This window comes from Leuresthes tenuis, unplaced genomic scaffold (genome assembly GCF_036924035.1).
Source record: "Leuresthes tenuis unplaced genomic scaffold, fLeuTen1.0.hap1 SCAF_8, whole genome shotgun sequence".
In the NCBI taxonomy this organism is placed as follows: domain Eukaryota; kingdom Metazoa; phylum Chordata; class Actinopteri; order Atheriniformes; family Atherinopsidae; genus Leuresthes; species Leuresthes tenuis.
Window position 1 is genome coordinate 13,154,740 of NW_027325362.1, and position 20,189 is coordinate 13,174,928.

The following is a 20,189-nucleotide window of genomic DNA, read 5'->3' on the forward strand; positions in this document are numbered from 1 at the left end:
GATTGGTGACTCTAAATTGTCTCTAGGAGTGAGTGTGAGCGTGGATGGTTGTGTGTCTTGTTTGTCTCTGTGTGGCCCTGTGATGGACCAGAGTGTAACCTGCCTCTCACCTAATGACAGCTGGGATAGGCTCCAGCCCCCCTGCAGCCCTACATTGGATTAACTGAGTATAGAAAATGGATGGATGGATAGATCTTTCCTCCTTTGATTATATCCTCCACTCAGATTATTGTTTTTGCTTTATATAGCAGTTTTTTTCAAAAAGAGGATGATGTTGAGATAACCCTGGGAGAGCGGTGATAACACAGCCAAAGGCATGTGTCCTTCCTGCGTCACTAACCCACTATGACATTTTGGGTTGAGGAAGAGCTCAAGATGTGATGTTTATTTGCACTTTTTATATCATACTTGAAGTCAAACTGCATAGCTTCCTTTTTTTTTTTCATTGCACAGTTTCAGGGATTGTTTCCTTGCTCTGCTTCTATTGGGATGTGTGTTACCTGTAAGAGTATGGCATGGTAATCCTGATAAATACATTGAACAAATCAAGGACATTAGTGCTGTGATGTGCAGTCGATAATATTTGGCTTCATTAATTCCTATGCCCTGAGATGGCATCCCACCCCTATTAGGTTTGAAATCTTATCCCCTTCTCTGCTATACCTCAGCTGTGGCTCAACGAAGCAGCCAAGCAGATAATGTGCTCTGAGCTCTGAAACATGTACCATTATAATTAGCTTTGTCAGGTCCTAGCCCCTACAACCCTCATGCAGATAATATGATAATATGTCTTCATAACCGGCTGACCTTACATGCTCAATATTTCTCCCCTTATGAAGATTACATGTCAATAAAGTAATTGAGTCCCGGGGTGTGTGGCAAGTGAAGATTTAGGTTATTGGACTTTTCAGGGCAGTGATGTACGAGCGTTATTATTCTACCTGTCAGGAGATGTGCAAGGGCTGAGGACAGTCCGAGAGTGTCGGGGGGGGGGGTGAGGAGAGAAGGAGAAGGAGAGACAGAGATAAGGGGAAAGAGAGAGAGATGGGAGGGTGCAAAAAGAAATGAAGTGAGCCAAAGAAGGACACAGACGAAGGAGAGTGAGGGAGACGGAAATGAAGAGGAGGAGGGACTGGGGAGAACAGAGGAGGCAAGCTCATTTCTCACAAGGAGGGACAGATCCACAGTTAATCATTCTTTCATACCTTCATCTCGCTGTCCCCTCCCTTACTCCCTGCATATGAACAGGGGATATGTCATATTAATTAAAAGAAATAGAGTTACAGTGGAGCCATCCATCTGAATGGAGCACATGCAGGCCAGAGGGGCATGAAATATTCCACACAACACAAACCCATCATCACCCTAGCTTCTCTGATTGGCTTCTGTGGTTTCATCATTTTAAATCCGGGCAACAAAATGACAGCACGTAATTTGATTTAATCTTAATTTAAATTTTTTCACTGCTTGTGACGTCACCAAGAACATATATTTTTCACCACATCAACAGGCTTTGATGCTTCATAAATGCACGCCTCTATCATTGCTATAGCTTTTATTCTGCCTTATTGACTTTTACATACTTTCATTAGAACTCTAAAAACAATGTTACCAGACATCATAGAAGGTTTGACTTCAACAGACTTTAAAAAAGACATCAGTGTTCTACATATGTATGATACGAAACAGCCTTTCTGTTTATGCTCCAGTGTTACCTGGTCAACTCATTTTCAACTTCAAGCCCTCTGCAAGATTTTTTAAAGCCAAGTGCCATTAATTATGAATAAGTGAATGTATTGTATACATTTTACATCTTGTCAAACAAATAATTCACCCCTTTAGGGTAAGTAAGACACATGGTTTATTCACACATATCCTGACTAATAAACACTGTGTTCAAGTGTGTCACCTCATTGTAATGATTTCCAAATGCTTCGAATCATTACTGCTCAGTTCACCATGAGTGAACTGAGCAGCAGAAGATGTATAACTTTAGCTGAGTCGTTCAGTTGTACTGTCTCATTAACTGCTTTTATTTCACAACATACTGTCCCAGAAATAATTTTGCTATACGATATTGTGCCACAGTTGTAGTAATATAGTAGCAAAGTGTTGTGAGTATTGATCATTAGGAATGTTCATATATCAGTATTGGAATGTAAAATATATATATATATATATATATATATATATATCAATACACAGATGTTATCACACTTTCTAGTGTCACATAATAGTGTGAAAGTGGAGTGATTCTACGTACATCCATGTTATCGTCTTTGTATTTAGCACTCTGTCACGTTTTAGGTTTTGATTCATGTCTTGTTTCGTCATTTCCTGTTTTATTTTGAAATACTAACTGCCCCTCTCGTTTCAGGTACCTTGCCTTTCCTCTTGTGTCAAGTGTCTGATTGTCTTCCCTGATTCCAAAGTGTTTCCACCTGTTCCCAATGGCTCCTCATGTGTTCAAATAGTCTGCGTCTCCCTTGTCTTGTGCCAGTGTGTTGTAACTCGTCACATTCCTTACTCTAGCGTCCTTGTCCCACAAAAACCCATAGTCTCATATCCTCGAGCCTGCAGTTGAGCGATCCTCCTGCAGAGCGATCCATAGTCTTGTTTTCTCGAGCCTGTAATCGAGTGTTCCTCCTACAGAACTATCTTTATTTTGTCATTTATTCCATAGCCACAGTTTATCCCACTGTAAGTTTCATAGTCTGTTTTGTTCCTCCGTTAAGGAGTGATTTTGGTTTACGTTAATATTTCATAGAACCTCTGATAGTGGAGTGTTGCGTCTTTTAATTATTGTTAATGCTTCATAAAGCCTCCATTAGAAGGAGAGAGTTTTTGTTTCTTGTAAAGTTCCATAGTGTTTGTGCCCCGCTTATCGGGTGAGCTTTTTTTTGTTTCAGTCCACCTCAGTAGGAGAGCGTGAAGATTTATTTGTAATCATTTATCGCCTGTTCTGTTTTCCTCCTGGAGTGGATAGAGTTTTGTTTCTGATCATTTTCATACCTGTACCTCCTCAAATATAGTTATTGAGGAGAGCGCCTCGGGATTTTAACAGCCCCTTGCTTTGCTCTATTTGGAGATCCTCAACGTTATTATTGTGAATAAACACTCTTACCTTGAAACGACCCTGCATCTGTGTCCTGTGTTCCGTGACACACTCCACTTTTGTTCTGAGAGATATGTCTTGGGATGCCTGTACTGGCATACTGAGACAGATGCAGCTATATGCAAAGCCCATTGCATCTGTTGCATTATGTACATAGGGTTGAATGAGCAGTTGTCTGCCAACCAGAAGGTCGGTGGTTTGATTCCTGGCTTCCCTGGAAAACATGTTGAAGGGTCCTTGAGCAAGAGACCGAACCCCACATTGTGCTAATGCGTCCGTTGGTGTGTGAATGTGTGTAGCTCTGTGCAGCCTTATAACACAGTATAGACTAAGACATGCTTTATGAGTGCATGTATCATATCAGTCAGATTTCTCTTCTTCTGCCTGTAGGGGCAGTACTTTCCAGGATACTGTTATGGGCTGTATTGATGAACAAACTACTTATATGACAGTTTCAGTCGGAGGACTCGTTGAGCAGGATACGAAAAGCTAGATTACTTTGGGTCATTTCTAGATACTGTGCAAGATATTTTGAAATAAGTTGATTATTGCGAAAGGTCTATCTTGTTTACTGGGCCTAAATTCTGATTTCCCTCTTTCATTTACAACTGCCTTTACAAACTAAATTTAGTGATGCAGAAAACTTTTACTTTATTTTCAAATACTTAATTAACTCTCCTAATCCCTGACACTCATTTTTTCCCCAAAATATGATATTGATTAAATTCACATTTGATTTCTATAAACTGTATTCATCCAAGCTGTTCATGAATCGTATTTATGAATCATCTTCTTTTCTTTTACACTTTTTTTTCTTTCCACATCTGATGACAAATTGTGCTAAATGCCACATGTCAAGGTACCATTTTGCCCATCATAATTTGACTGTCAGTAGTGGAGACAGAGGAAATGGGATGTGAAAATGAGTGTGGTCGATTGAAGTCCAACAATGAAGGTTACACACATTTTCAGCTGTGAAAGAGACAAAAGCAGGGGACACACAAAGACAGGGTGGAAGAGCAATGTTAAAGGATATTTTACCATGTCCCTTTAGATTAAGCCTAGAGATTGATATCTTCCAGTCAGATGATGCCCTGATGTGAGTGATCCAGCCCTTCCATCACTGTGACATGCAGCTCTTGGCTAACGCTTATCCGTGTTGATGGGCACACCCTATGCCACAAGGGCCTTGGCTAACATACCCACCTTTCTCTGTCCCCTGCTCTGTCTGCCTCACTCTGCCATCTCTGTTCTTTTATTTCTATTGCCCTTCTCTACTGTTTTCTGTCACCATGTCATGTCCAATCACTGTTCGGCTGGCCAGGCACTCATTCGGGTAGGCAGGGAGCAGGAGCCCCAGGTAGCAAACTGCCTAACAGGCGTCAGGATGGGCTCTGAAATGACTCTAATAATGGAGCCTCCGTGTGTCCAAACTGGCCAGTCAGTTAGCAAGGCCCGGATAGAGAGTAATAAGTGTTTGATGTCTGCAGGCGAAGGAAGTGAGAAGGAGCGTAGCTAACCCTGGGCATTCTGGTCAGGCAGGTGCAGCCAGCCAGGCTCTTGAGGGTGACGGCTGTGAAACAAGACGTCAGATTAGTATTGATATGTGTCACACTTGAGGTCAGTAGGCTCTTTGTTTAAGAGAGTGTCTCAGAGTGGTAACAGCCATGTGGTAATTGATGTCTAGATCAAAAGGGAAACCAAAGGATGACAAGCAAGAGTTTTGTGGAAAAAAAACTTTTGTCAATTTTTGCAAAGGAAGACAATTGTACAACAGGCAACTAAATGATCAGAGCATGTTTATATGCATGTGAAAAACTCCAGCAGCACTTACTCGCGTGGCTAAATTTACGGGCCATCTTTGATGGAAATTGTCACTGACACACAGCGAGGTGCCATTCTGTCCACTGACGCGTGAAGTCCATCATTGTCTCTGTAGTTGAGTTTAGTTAACATGACACTTAGCGAGTGACTTTGCTTTAGAGCCAGCAAAACACTATCATTGTCATGTCATTTTTCTTTTGCTGGCCAATTTTCTATGTGTTCCTTGCTGAATGCCTCACTGAACGCTTCTGGCTTTTTACAGTCGGCATGTGCAGCTACACACACTTTCAGTGCCCTCTAAGTACATGTCACCCCCTCAACACATTTTAAGCCCAGCACCTTCCTCTGATAAAGCCACAGCTGTCCTTTCTGGTGTGGCTATCTAGTAACAAGCTACGTCCCTTTGAACAGTTTTATGTGGTTGTAATTGACCTGACAATGGGGTTCATTATGCAGTCCCTTTCATGCTGTTTTGCCTGATAATTATTATTTAATGTGTTCAGATGGAGAGCATCATTAATTCATCCCTTCCTCCAATGTCATAGAGATGAACAGTGAAGTTATCACTCTCTGGTGATTAATATTATGCTCTTTTGTTATTGAATCCTGTCCCAGTGATTAAACCTTCATTGAGTGACTCACCAGCCGCTCTTATTAACGGCACCATTAGCGAACACAGTCAAACCTCTAATTGCAATTTTCACTTTTTTCTTTCTATTTTGGTCAGAGGTTTGAACCACTTATCTGTGCTTTTCTTTTAATTAGAAATCCTGGGTGTAATGAAGAACACAATCGATCAGTGTCAGGCCATGTGCTGTGCATGGGTGGTGATTTGTGATCCACATGTTAACGGGGAAAATGAGCGCTTATGATTACTTGTGTCATTAGTGGCTTCATGTTCCCTTAAGGGTAGATGAACTCTAGCAGCAAATAACCAGCTTGTCATTGTTGTGCTTAAAGAAGTTTTTTTTTTCCTTGCATTCAAGGTGTGTGTTGGTTATATGATAGCCATGCCTCAAGAGAGGCGGTCCAAGGGTACTTAGGACTTTGTAAACTGCCTGAGTCCTCCACCTTAAACCATCGTCCTCTTATCTTCAGACTCCAGAGCTACCGTAACCAGCGTTATCCTCAGGCTGTGTGGAATAAATGTCACTGAAATTAATTTCACCTTTTTTTTTTTCCATAAAACCCCACACAATGGTAATCTCTTTCTGCAGTCAAAATGTGTGCTCTCCCAAATTCAATTTCCTCCTCATCCTCAAGAGTTGAACATATAAAGAGTCATAACTGGCAAACATTTGTCTGGTTGAATCTGTAATTCAGCCATCAATGAATAATGCCATTCTCTGTTTAAAGTGTTTGGTTATAGCCATTTAGTGTGTTAACAGTGCTTTTCCCTACGTGAACCATTTCTGCAAATAAGCAGTAAATGTAACCAGTATATAGAGTATGTGCTACTATGTGCTCTTTTACCATATATTTACAGTATATGTATGTTTATTTATTTTTTGTTTCTTTTGTAAAGTAAGACCCTAATCACACAGCTATCATCTTCTAAAAGACTAAACCTGAGCCTTTGAAGCATATGAAAACATACAGAATTTGTTTTTTGTTGCTCTTCAAGAAGAATTATTTGACAAAAATCTACTTGTTATTGATCAGGGCTGGTTGAGCCACGATCCTGCAACCTTCCTCTGACAGCCCATCAGCCTGTGGCAATAGCAAATTTTTCAACTCTCCATCTCTTATACACACACTTGAGCCTATTTCTTTATCCACTATTGGCCTTCTGTGCGTGTGTGTTGTTATTATCTTGAGTAATTTACACAGTTCCTTAATCTCTATTTCAGTCTCAGGTTTTCCCTTCCTCTCAACTCATTGAAGACTTCACGCGATGAGAAATTAAACCAAAAATTTATTGAAAGACTCTGCTGCAACATTGAGAGAAAACGTAGAATACAGCACTATAAATGTTTGTTTATGTAGTGGTCGGTTCACTTCCAACACTGCTACTGCAAATTCTAATCAGTTCAGCAACAGATAGTTAATAGTGGGAAACGTCCATTTAATTTGATGAAATGACCGCATGTTTCTTATATTCTGAAGTATTTATTTCAAGCTACTGGGTGTATTACACTTTTGACACGTTAGAGCACTACTTGTGTTGTAGGCTGTATAATCCCCTCCTTCCTGTCTCTCTGGCCCTCCTTCCATCCCTCCTTCTCTCTGCCTTCTCCCCAGCCTCTGCCTCGATGAAAAATGGGGCGCATTTCCTTGATGGCCTGTGTGGATGTGGAGAGTATAAATGGCTAATGAATTACAGATGAACATTGACGCAAATTAATCTTCCTGATGTCCCAGGGTTATATGGCAGCTATTTAAAAGTTTAATCAATATGCTGAAGTTGAGAACATGCAGGCGCTGCAGTTGTTTGGGCCGCAGTAAACGGCCAGGAGGGAAACCAGGAAGGCATAAGCCCAGAGCATGCATCATAATGACAGCTATTTATGTTTAATGGACTAAATGTTTTATTTTTTTTTTTTTTTTTTACTGGAGGAGGTCAAATGTCAGCTTAATTCTTAAAGTTACAAACAGCAGGTTTGTTTGAGACCCAAGAGAGACGAGTGACACTTCAGCTGTTAAAATGAAACTAATGGACAGAACAGTCTATTAGTAGAGATAGAGTAAGAATGGATTCAGTTTCACCATGTCATATTAAGCCCTCATACCTTTCCTGAGAAATGCACATCATAAAAATGATAATAGGATACACCTCATGCTGATGCCATCAATATCTGTTACTTAAATTATGTCCCCCTTGGTCTATTTTCTCACTGCCAGTCTCACTCCATCACTACACACACACACACACACAATGACATACACCAATCTGTCACTTCATCTGCCACCATATCTGACATGATAGTATCTTGCGCTTGCTGGAGATTTGTGGCCATCACCCTTCATGATGGAAATAACCCACTCCACCACGTCCCGTGAGTGTTCTCTTGCACAGGGTTCTGGTGACTGCGGAGGCCATTTGAGTTAAGTGAACTCATGTAAAGTGTAATTTTTAAAATTCTTGCAACCTACTTTTGACTTTCAGTGATAAAAAATATTATGGCCTCTGACCTCTGCTGTCACCTGGGATTTTTCTTTCAGAGATCACACAAATCTTATACAGTTAAACACACCAGGTGTGTCAAAACAAAACATAGCTTATTCCATTCAGAGCTCAAAAGTCATGGGGCAACAATGATGAGCTGTGTGTGGACCTTACAATCGAATCCAATAACAAATGGCCCCTCTCTGTTTTTGAGATACAGATTTGTTGTGCCTTTCCATGACATTACCAGCAATTTGTGATAGTAATTTAAATTTGTTTTACAAAAAAAAAGTGACTTGGCCAGGGTCCCCTAGTATATTAATGCTTTCACTGTTTGATCTTGGAATGATTTACATTAAATTGCCAAGTTGAGTTTCATTAACATAGGATAGGGGCTCACTTTTAATGCATGACGCAGTTCCCTTTAAACTCAATTACAGCATACAAGAGCACTGTGTTTTACTGCCAAAAGCCCAAAGTAATACAGAAAATCCAAAGCAAAGGTTTAGTTAATCAGCTCATAAAAAGGAAGCTTCAGCACAAAAGCACAACTGAAACAAAACTGTAGAACATATATAACAACAGCATGGCTCTGTTGTAAAAAAAAAACAGATATCTGGTGATCTGGTGGACTGCTTACAACACAGAGCTGTCATTTATTTCTATCATGGGATTCATTGATTTCATTGTGAAATTGTAAGGTCTCTTGCATTTTTAAACTTGACTGGGATAGACTGGTTTCTGATTCATTTGTGACATCACTGATTGCTCTGTTTTTGGAAATATTTAACAGTAACTTACAGCGAAAAGTTAAGCAAACTCACAGGGACATATATCAGCATACCGGCACTTTTATACAATTCAGTTTTCTCTCCATGGCAATGTGCTGTGTGTGCCATCCCAGTGTGCGATACACTGAATCACAGTCCACTGACTGGTAGCTTATGGGATGTGGGGGGTTATGTATCTGTTGGCTTTCCTATGACAAGGAGGTGCTGACTGAGTTAGGGTCTTATGGCATTGGGCTGAACTGATAAAAGAGCAGCCGGAATAGGATCATGTCCACAATAACAGCCCTTTCTCACAGCAGCCTACACCCGAGCTTGTAAATCTCTCACACAAAGTGTTATAGAAGCCTGTCCCGGGCTATGTTCGCCCCTCTTCCCCGTCTCCATGACAGTTATTTCAGCCCCTTAGAGATAATACAGAAAACGTAATTGCATTGTTAATTGGTTTCTTCATGTTGCTTTTTTTTTTTTTACTGCATAAAACTAATTAAATTGTTGGCTAAGGGTGCGAAAGCAGTAGGTGGGACTGAAAAGAAGGGCAACAAACAATAGGAATCAGAAAGGAAAAACATTGAACTGAAAATAGCAAATATGATAGAAGAAAGTATGGTCAAGGAGAAAGACAGAGTGGAAGCAGTTGAGATTAGAGGGGAGGACTGATGTAGAAAGGGATGAGACAGGCAACTGTGAGTGGAGGGAGTGAATTCATGCCGAGAATGGATAACCTTGATGTTAAAAGCCACATCCGTTGGATGCGTCTTTCTCTGACATATTGATGGCCCTTGAAAAGAGTCAAGCTGATTTTATGCTGGTAACAACCATTAAAACTACTTCATCATCCTTCCCTCTCTCACCCCTTCTGACTTCCTCTTGTAAGGGTGTGCTGATTGAACGCAGAGTTCTGAAGCAGGGCGTGAGCTAATATGGCTAGAAATCACTACATGTGCACTCATATTCACAGAATTTCTGCTTGTGTGTCCTCTGGGTTTGAGATGCATGAAAAAGAATCTTAGACAGACAGAATGCAAAGTTTAGTATTCACGTCATGCAAAAAAAAAGTTTGTATGATTTTTTTTAGGTGCAGAACATTCGTTTAAAACTGTAAGATTTTTTTGTAGTCACCGACAACTATTTGAAAGTAAAGCTTGCAAGATCTCAGTTTCATTACCTAATAGATAACCTTACATTTTATTTGACAGAAAATGAGATGTATCTGTCCTATATCTCTTGTTGTGTTAATGTTGAGAGCCCAGAGAGCATTGTTTTTTGTTAGCACTTGGCAGAAACCGACCTGATGCTAGGTGTTGTCTTCAGCTTGAAACTACTCAGTTAGTGGCTGATGAGCCATAATCTAGAACAGTCCTCCATACTGCTTTAAAGTCCAACAGAAGACCAGTCTCTGACTGCTACTACAAAGCTTGAAACTATATCAAAGACCTAACTGACATTTTTTCACACATCCTATGTATTAGTGATCCCAAAATGACTGGGTAATGCTGTTAGGGAGTTCTTGGGCAGTATAATTCTATCATTGCAACAGACGGGTCAAATAGAGGTAGAAGCATAAGACTTTGCTGATACCTGTCAGTTTCAGGTCATCTAGCAGAACTCTAAAGGCCAGTTCATGCTGCCCATGCCCACAAGGGTCAGGGTGACCTAAATACTGTCATCTGTCCTAGTTAACAAAGGTCTACCCACAGCCCAAAACTGGTAAAGTTGAGGTATGTATGCACTGCAGTTGACTTCAAATGAGCAGGGAAAGAAAAGAAAATTGCAAATGTTGAATGCACCTCCAGTTCTGTGAGTATCTCTGTAGCTGTGCACGGGGATTTGTCCTTATCCAAACTATTTAATATTAATCATTTAAAGGATAGACCTACAAAGCCCATGGCTAATGTGATTTTCTCTTTATTCTTTTATTCTTTTACATGTAATTCTTCCACTGAAGCAAGCACAGGAGCTCATTTTCTTACTGTTAAGGGGTTGGCATTCATGTGGGAGTAGGGAAGATACCTAAAAGCCTACCTTTCCTTATTCACATATCCCATCAATTAGCTTTCATTATTGCTGTCTTTTCATTTTCCATACCCAAGACCTTTAACTCATGGTGTTTCATCTGTCCAGAGATGCATTTAAAAGAATGCTGCTATATAAAAAGTAAACTTTATATTATTGAAAGGACAAATGCTTTTTGACGATAGTCATTGGGTTATGGACTGCTGTTTTGAAGCTTTGAGTTCAGCTTTCAGCTTTAGCCTCATTAATCTTTCTGGAGTTGAACGTGAGCATATTTGGACACAAGGGTAGAGCTAAAGAGCGATCCTCGATTCTGATTTTTGACCTTTAGCTATTACATTTGTGAATTATTTCCAGCTGGGACCAGCAGCACATGGATTAGAGAGATTAAAACTAGCTAAAGACACCAATGAATAATGAATTGTGGGAAAAATTCATTGATTTATTATTTCATGAGAGAAGTTCACTTTTTTTTTCTCAATGAGAGTCAATTGGAGCCAGAAATGTTTTGAAGCCAGCACCCTGCGGTCATTGGGGAATTGTCTATGTACTGTAACAAATGAAAACCAGGATTACATAAAAAGCAAGGCCCCTCAATGCAAACAAATAAAGATTGGCCTCCAATACAGGCAAGACATTAATTTAACCAGTTAATCATCAAAATAATCATGCCATTGTGATTGTTTCACATTAAGTATTTGTCTGAGTGACATTTCACTTTTCTGCAATAGTGCTTGATCTATTCATTGTGAACTTCTTTTGATCAGCTGTTCTGATTGGTTTGTAAGCACATCTTTCGCAATAAAAACCCTATTCAGAACAGATGGTTTTCTGTTCAGTGAAATTCAAAAGGAATTTTAATTTGATATGGTGCAAGAAGTGTTAGGTAGGTAGTAACAACTTAAAGTTGGGACTTTATTTTTTCCACATACTTAGGACAAATTCCAAAGGAGGTTATTAGCTAAGCAACTTTTTTTAAATTAGCTTTGGGTGAGTTGGACTAATTTGGAATTTAATGAATTTGATTTGATTGGAATGTGATTGTATTACAATGAATTGGATTCTAATTGGCTTGAATTAGACTGTACTTTTGAAAGGCTTTGAGATGACAGTTGTTGTGATTTGGCGGTATATAAATAAATTTTAACAGATTTTTTTTTTTTGGAGGTTTGCACATCTGACTGAAATTATGAGGATTCCCAAATGAATTACTGCACAGCTGGTTGACTGGCATGTGAACACATATGTAGTGTTTTTTGTGCATCATTCCAGATGTCGTTTTTTTTTAAGCATGAAAATAATTCATTGTGAAAAATTCATACCAAGTCATACCAACAACAATGACAACTAATGACATGACAACATGACAACTAATGACTCTAATAAAGGTCTGGCACCTTAAACAGTCATAGTAAATTAAGATGTTGGCCTTTACTTGAGGAGGTATGATATTTCTCAAACTACTCTTCACATTGAGGCTCTTCTGTTCATGAACTAGGGTTTTCTTATACTAAAATTAAATCAAGGTTCATTATGTGCAGGATTTGGTTTCTAGGCCACGGCAATTTACAAAACTGGTTTCTGCCCTTATTACCTTACCCTATGCTATGTCTAAAAAACTGATACATTAATAAGAAAAATAAACTCTTATTGCTCTACAGTTTGTGTTGATTTTACAGTAGAGCTCTGTTATAATATGTGAAGTTTTGCACTGCTGCCTTTGTCACACTGTGGCAGAATTGCCCATCAAGCCCCTGTAGAGAGGACACATGCTTTAGGTAATCAGCTCTTTCGAAGTGAGTGATAATGAATCTATGCTGCAGTTATCTCCACTAAAGACGTACAGAAAAACAATTCTGGAGTCTTTTAATAAAGACAAGGAGGTTTGTTTCTCCCCTTTAAAAACAACAAGGGTGTGCATGACACATGAAGTACAAAGGCCTTATTGTTCCTCCACCAGTGCATGATGGAAACATTAGACTCCACATCACTCTGTTAATCTGTCACTTCAATGGTTGCTCCCACTGTTCTCACTGTGTGCAGTGTTTGTGTGCTTGAGATGAAAGTGCGTATGGGTTTGTGGTAATGGTGAAGAGTGTGGGTGTTGAATCAACTGCACTCATCCATGGCTTAGGATACACAGAGGATATTGTGAACTACTGAGTTTAGCTCTGTACCACTTGTTATTAAGTGTCAGTTCATCAGGCAGAACCCCACAGACATGTGCATGGTTTCACAAGGCATTATATAAGACTGAGTTTGGCTTAGTTATTTCCTCTCCTGTGTCCAACCACCCCATCTTTCTCTCGGTTTCTCTTGTAATAAGAGCAAGCTCTCGCTGTGAAGGGAATGCAGTGAACTGGAGTGTGTCGTTTATGCACACAACTCACTGCTTAATGTAGTGCTGAAATGGAGAGTGTTCACATTTATGCACTTTTTCACTCGCTGGGAACCAGACCCCATCGCTGATCTTTGTTCTTCTTGTTCCCTTAGTTTACTCTGCCTCTTCTCCGTTAATAACACACAGGTGTATATTAGCGCTGTCGAAGAGCTACAGGTCACACATTGTCTCAATCTTTCTGATTGGTGCTGGAGAATCACAGAATGTGGTCCCTCCAATCCTTCTAGATCCCCACGGGCTCGTGACGAGCTCAGCAGAGTGTGGTGGCCTGAGGGGCCTTTAGCTTTAGTTCCTTCATCTGTGAAGGTTATATCTGAAAGGCTTTGGTTGCAACCTACAAATATATCCCCTCCAGGTAATGTCTTATAGGAGCCTTGGTTCTGGTACCTCAGTGGGTAATCTCTTTAAGGGCTCCACTCCTGGAGAGAGTGAGTTTCTCGCTGGGTACACTGTGAATATGTGAAAGACCCCAGCAACCATGTGATCAGAGCACTGTGAGATACCCTGAGTCCTGTGGTGTCAGGCCCAGTATCCTACCATGGCACCTATGTCCCCAGGCAAATCACAGCAGCTGGAATTCACCCCCTGCTCCCAACCTCCTCGCTGAAGAAGCAAAGACACACACTCACACTCATGGGCACACAAACACACGTATATGTATCCCTCTTACACCGGGGGAGCAGGCAGGCATGGAGCTGGTCTTGGATTTTATCGGAGGTGACAGCTTCTCACACTTCAGTGTTTGGATCACCTCAAGTAGCTGGGCTATGAGGGGAAATGAGCACCGCTCCACTACAAAGTCCAGATTTAGATTGACTGAGCTTGTCCTCGGGCTTGTGGGCTTCTGCTGTTGCCGTACTGCTCCTCCGCCTGACAGAACACCCACCACTGCTGCAAGGGACGGGTATGTGTGTGGGTTCGTGTGCATGTCTGTGCACCGCATATATGCTCATATGTGTGTGAGACTTGGTAGAGCTTACTTTGAAGAGTCTGAGAGAGTGGGGAAAGGGAGCGATGTGTCAGGTTTGGTTAGAATTGAGGGTGGCATCAGAATATGCTTGGCACTAATATGGCACCAGTATCTCTGTCCCCATCTCTGCTTTCTGTCACTTAGTTGCCATTCTCTTCCCGCCCTTGACAATGTCTCTTTGGATTATGTGATTGGACTTACCACTTGGAGCATTCCTCATCCCTCTGCGACACTGCCTCCCCCATATGTCTCTCCTTTCCTGCCTTGTCTCTGGCCTGCCTCCCCCCTCCTCCTATAACACACTTGATGTCTATTTAGAAAACCTGGTGAAAGCTGTATCTGTTCTGCTGTCAGAGGATCATTGACAGCACTAATGCCACTTGTCCTTGCCTCATTTGGCAAGAGGTGACACCTAGGTTCAGCCAGCCACATTCATCAAGTGGCAGTGTGAGTGCCTATGACATCGGAATCAGAGCGAACCAACCACAAAGCTCTGGGCAGCCATCTGCCTGGACAGCGCCACCACTCATTACAACAAGAAAGCACTGCTGACCGTTTCATCTCCTACACTGCCTTCTCCTCCAAGTGCATGCTTGTTTTGAATGTTCTTATCTAAATAAATACTGTCATTTTCAAAGTGTTTGAGCAGTGACATAGATGCATATTTTGTAGTAATAGCCAGTATGATGATCGTTTTAACAGCTGAATGGCAGCTCGACTCATGAGAACTGTTCTCAACTGTTGCTCTAGTTTCCTTTTTGGTATAGTTGAAGTCTGGACCAGGTCTCTGTTTAACATTTATCTAAGTTATCAAATAATACCAGTTTTTCTTTTTCAAGCAATGTTAAAATATTGTCATTAAACTCCCACTACACATATCATATTTCTAGTTTTATGTGAAAAAAGTACAGATAGCCAGGAATATGGTTTTTTGAGCTTTGAAAGGTGAAAAATCCCACAATTTCAGAGACTAGATCAGAACTTTTAATATAATGATTTGTCTGTAAATTGCTGAAAAGAAAAATCAATAAATGTTTCAAGCTTAGTTTGGAAATTCAAGCAAAATTAAGTTGTTTAGAATGCTCAGACAACTAATCCATCATGAAATCCATCATGAAAAATCATTAGCTGCAGTTAGAAAATAGTTGAATCTACCTCATACAGCTGTAAAAAAGTGTATTGTCTTTAATACATGAATAATGATCTCATGAAATTAATGTATGTAATTAATTTATAATCATAGCAAATGTGCACACACACACGTAAATATATAAACGTAAGCTATTTTTTAAATATGTTAGTGTATTTTACTTATAAATAGCATGAATAGTACATTAAATATGATGCAACAGAGAGGATTATTTAATTGCCTGCTGTGGTGATTCACTGTGTGTGTGTGTATTTTAGTGTACATTAGTTACCGTGAGCTTGTTCCTGTCAAAACTTTGCCACTAGGCCTCTCTGGTCTTTCACAGGAAAAAAAGACATCCCTGCACTTCCCTGCAACACCTCTTATCCTCTGTAAGAAACAGACCCCATGCAGTCCTGGCATTTTTACCCACCCTACATAACAAAGAAAAATGGTCTGTTTACAGTCACTGCTTCTTACTTTAATGTTTGTATCTTTAAAGTCACACAGAAACACACTGGGCTCATGAAATTTTAATGGTTTAGAGCCTGTTAGAGACTAACTTTATTCATAGATTTAGTGTAGATCAAGAACAATTTTAGTAATGTCACTGCAGTGTTTGAACACTTTAGCTTTTGTAACCTGGGTAGAAGCAAAAAAAAAAATGGTTCTGGGCAAAACATGTTGTTTTCAGTTATTGACTTATAATGACTTTTCCTGTATATTTAGTGTTCTTCTCAAACTGTGTGACCATATCGGAGTTAGTGTGTTTATTTGAAGAAGTAAAGATTTTACAAGAGGAAAGTAAAGATGTTTTATGCTTCTCTGTAGCGCTGATCATTAGCACGATAACACAGATCAGGATTATTCTTTGAGCAGGGCACCCATCAAGTTCCAAGTGCAGATATATTTTGAGTCTGATAGATGAATAGAATGCTTTCCACGTGCACCTGCTGACATTGATGTGACCCTCACTGTCCACCATACCAGTCTGTTGATGTTTTGACAAATACAAATTACAGTGCAAGAATGTCATTAATGTTTCTATAGAAAGTGCAAAAGTGATTGGATGCTATCTGTTTATTATTTCCTATCTAAATTGAAAGGATTTTTTATGAAAGCATGATCCAATTTGTGTGTGATTAAACTTTTTTTTTCAGTCTACCTGCAACTGGCAGATAAGTGCATTGTGAACTCTAACTCAGACAGTGCAGTTTTATACAATTTAATTTCACATGCAAATACATACATGTGGCCTGGGGGTCACATGGTCATAAGTTCTATATATACTTAACTCTATGATGCTAAAGGTCTTAAAATGATAAGAACAGATTATTTATTTATTATAATACTGATTTTATGATTTTCGTTTCCTTTTTTTCACTTAAAGATATGATGCAAACCTCACCTTACTTTGTCTTACTCTTTTTAGGGGTATTCGCCAAGTGTCGCTACATGTACTATGGTAAGCATTCAGAGGGCAACAGATTCATCCGAAATGACCAGCTCTGACGAACATAGAGAAGGACATGAGTGGGTTCTCACTGAAGGGCAGAGGATCAAATCCTTCTCTTATTTATTAAAAACCACTGGTGATATTTGACTCACCTCATATGCTGGAAAAAGAAAAGATTTGTTCTTGATCAAAATATGCTGTTAAACCTATAGTTATGCAAGAAAAATGGTTTTTATTTGTTTTATCTTATTCTCGCTCCATTGTTGAAGCCTCCTCTGCTGAGCTGAGTCTAGTCCTGTCTCACTGCTTGCAGCTGAGAGGTAGAAATGACACTCCCACTGACATGATTGCCTCTAAGCATCAGCTGCTACATAAGTCAAGACACACAACTCACACACACGCAAGGACAGTCTCTCTCTCTTACTGTGTTATACACAGGCAGCAACAAACAGACCCAGCCAATTGCTTCCCTCTCTTTGACAGCCATGATGGATCACTTGTCCACTTCTGCCACTAATCAAGGGTGAAAGGGGTGCCGGTCACACACCTGGGCCCTGACATGGTCTCATCTCCTTCATTCTCTCTTTCTCTGACTTTCCTGCCCACACATGCACACACACACACATAACTTTGGTTTAAAACATTAAGGCATTGGACTATTTGGAAGAACAAGTGAAATCAGTGCCTCTTGCTTAGTATAAGTCAGCCTGCAGATATAGTGATCTTAAGAATTGTATTAAATATATTCTATCAGTCTGTCTATTGAAACAGAAGCTATACTTTTAAATGTCTGCCATGTAAGATGTATGACAATGACTTGGTCAGTTAGTTTTGTGCATACCGTATACAAGCGGTCATGTTATTTCTATCAAATGCTGCCTATAAAGATAAAAAAACATTCCTTTAACAAATTATTGAGGACCAAGGTTTGAACCAGTTATACCTTCCAGGAATGATGGTATGCACTAGTTTGGGCACCCTTAATCAAAATTACTGTTACTATATTTAGTAACAGATTAATTGATCTCCAATTCATCAAGACATTTCAAGATTGCTGGAAAGGCAAACTCTCAGTTTGATTGCAAAATACATCCCACTCTAAATTCTTCCCATCCCATTCAAAAGTTTGGATGTATTCTGAAAACAATTAATGGGCAATTGTAAAGATTAATGTGAAGTTTTGGCTGGAATTAGCAAAGCTATGTTTGGATAAAAAAGAATGAAGAGTTTCATGACAACAATACCTTCCCATCTGTTTAGTATGGGGCTCCATGTGTCATTAGGTATCTGCAAATTCTGGTAACATGTTCCCTTTACCTTAATGTCATTGTAAATCTATGGATAGTTCTATAAAGCCAATCAAGATTCTCTCAGACCTTAGAAGGCTTGAAAAGAAAAAAAACACACAAACTGAAACAGTGTGAGTGTCCCATAGGAAAGTGTTGCAAACTCCTGTCAGATAGAGTTATAGAAAAATAAAGGAAAAAAGAATCATCTTTTTTAGTTTGCCTTTTGGAAATAAGGTCATATTTTTTCACAGTGACTCAAAAGAATAGGAACTTTGACACAGGATGCCCAGACTTTTGCATGCAAATGCATATTAATTTTTGTTGCTGTGTTATTGCTCATTTATTTGTGTTTTCCATTGTGCCTTTAACCACATTACTCCTTCATACAAAAATGTTCCATTTGTTATTTTCAATGAGATGCACAGCAAGTATGAAAATATCAACAACTTAACATCCAATGCAGTTTCCAATGTCTGACACATGATGTTTCTTCGAATAGTTTTATGCTTTTATCATTATAATTTTACACTGTGTTGATTTTAGTGCCTTGCTACAACAGCAGGTAAAATGTTTAAACCTTTAAGAAGATTTTACATAAACAAATCATGTTTCACAGCTGATCTGAGGTAAATTTGTAATTGCTGAATGTGATTAAAAGAGTTCAACTTACATGTGTCTCTGGTTAAATTGTTCCATGGCTTAATGTGCTTTGCAATCTTGTCTATTGATGAAATGTTCATTACATTAAGTATTTTCCTGAACAAAGCATATAGAGCCAACTGACATTTAATTGCCCAGTGTCACTCTTTATTACAGCCGCAAAGGTGGTTTGTTAACACATCCTTTACTGATAAATCTTGACTCTCATCATACTTACATGTTAGAGGTGATAAATGTAACTAAACCATGATGATGGGCTAGAGAGAAGAGGCTTGATGTAAGTGGGGCCTGAAAGAAACCATGTTGAGTTTCAGTACAGCATGTCACTCATCCACAAACAGATGAAGAAAAGGTCAGAGATAGCCTGATGCAATGTCTGGCTCACTATGCCTCTCTCTGTTCATTTCTTTATTTTCATTAGCTTAAACATTTGCTCTGGTTTGTAAGACTGTGTATGTGAGAGAGTGTCTACTCGCATGCACTTGTACACTTCACGACTTCCTACAGGACCGTGTGACCATATTCTAGATGACATGCCGCTCAGGAGCCTGGTCACTAGTGCTAGCGTTTCAAAATGACAAGGTTTATTTGTCTGTGTTTTGATATGCTCAGAGGAAACCGGAGCTGACAGCCGGAGGAGGCAGGAAGAGAGGAGCCACAACAAGTCCCCCCCCCCACACACGACACAAAATGTCATCCTTCCCCTGGCTGCAGCGTGCGCCCAGCCATCCTGCTGAAAAGAGCAGACATTTAAAACTTTGTGACATGTGTCACAGGCACTGCCATTGAGCCAGTGCCACTGACAGAGCTGGAATTGACAGGCCCCGAGCCACCGGAGCTGGCTGGGGGACACACCGAGTTTGGTGTGTGTCACTTCCCATCCTCGTCAGGGACGCATCCAAAGCTGCCACACCAACACAAACTACATTATGGGTGGGGTGGGGAGTGCCAGAGCAGGTTGACATATGCTTGACGTGCACCTTTGTGCATGCGAGGGAATGAATTGGATGCTTGGCATCACGGACAGTAGATTAATTAAGGTATGAGCCATAGATCTACCTGTAGGCGATGCCCTCTTTGACCCTAAGCTCCGTCACTGCTGCTGCTTCTTGGGAACTTCCTGGCTGAACAAATGGCACGCCACTTCATCACAGCAGATCAGTGACATTCTGCTTTCCTGCAGGCTCCACTACTGGCCACAGTGTGTGTGCGCATCTCTCTGCATGTGTGAACTCAAATAGTCTAGCTCTGAACCTTAATATTTTCTATTTAATTCCTTTATTTTACAAGGTAATTTTTTTAAAAGCCTAGCCTAAAAAAACTAGGTAATGGTGTTTCACATGTTAGCTGTTAGTTGGATTTCATGTTGGTATAGACCATTAAAATCACATTTTGTCTTTATTCTAGATAACACAATGCATATGTATCTGATCAT

The 20,189-nt window shown here is 39.9% G+C and overlaps 1 protein-coding gene across 2 annotated transcripts in view; it reads left to right on the plus strand.

The window, feature by feature from the left end:
• Positions 1-19,967, plus strand: part of lrmda (leucine rich melanocyte differentiation associated) — a 205,086-nt gene extending 185,119 nt beyond the window's left edge. The window contains exon 7 of one of the 2 annotated variants that reach the window (XM_072390921.1): positions 19,367-19,967. In XM_072390921.1, coding sequence (XP_072247022.1) covers positions 19,367-19,491 — 125 coding nt within the window. In that variant the 3' untranslated portion in view covers positions 19,492-19,967. Of the gene's footprint in view, positions 1-16,781; positions 18,764-19,366 lie in introns of those variants that run through there. The other variant, XM_072390922.1, reaches the window with a different exon arrangement.
• The last annotated feature ends 222 nt before the right edge of the window (positions 19,968-20,189 follow it).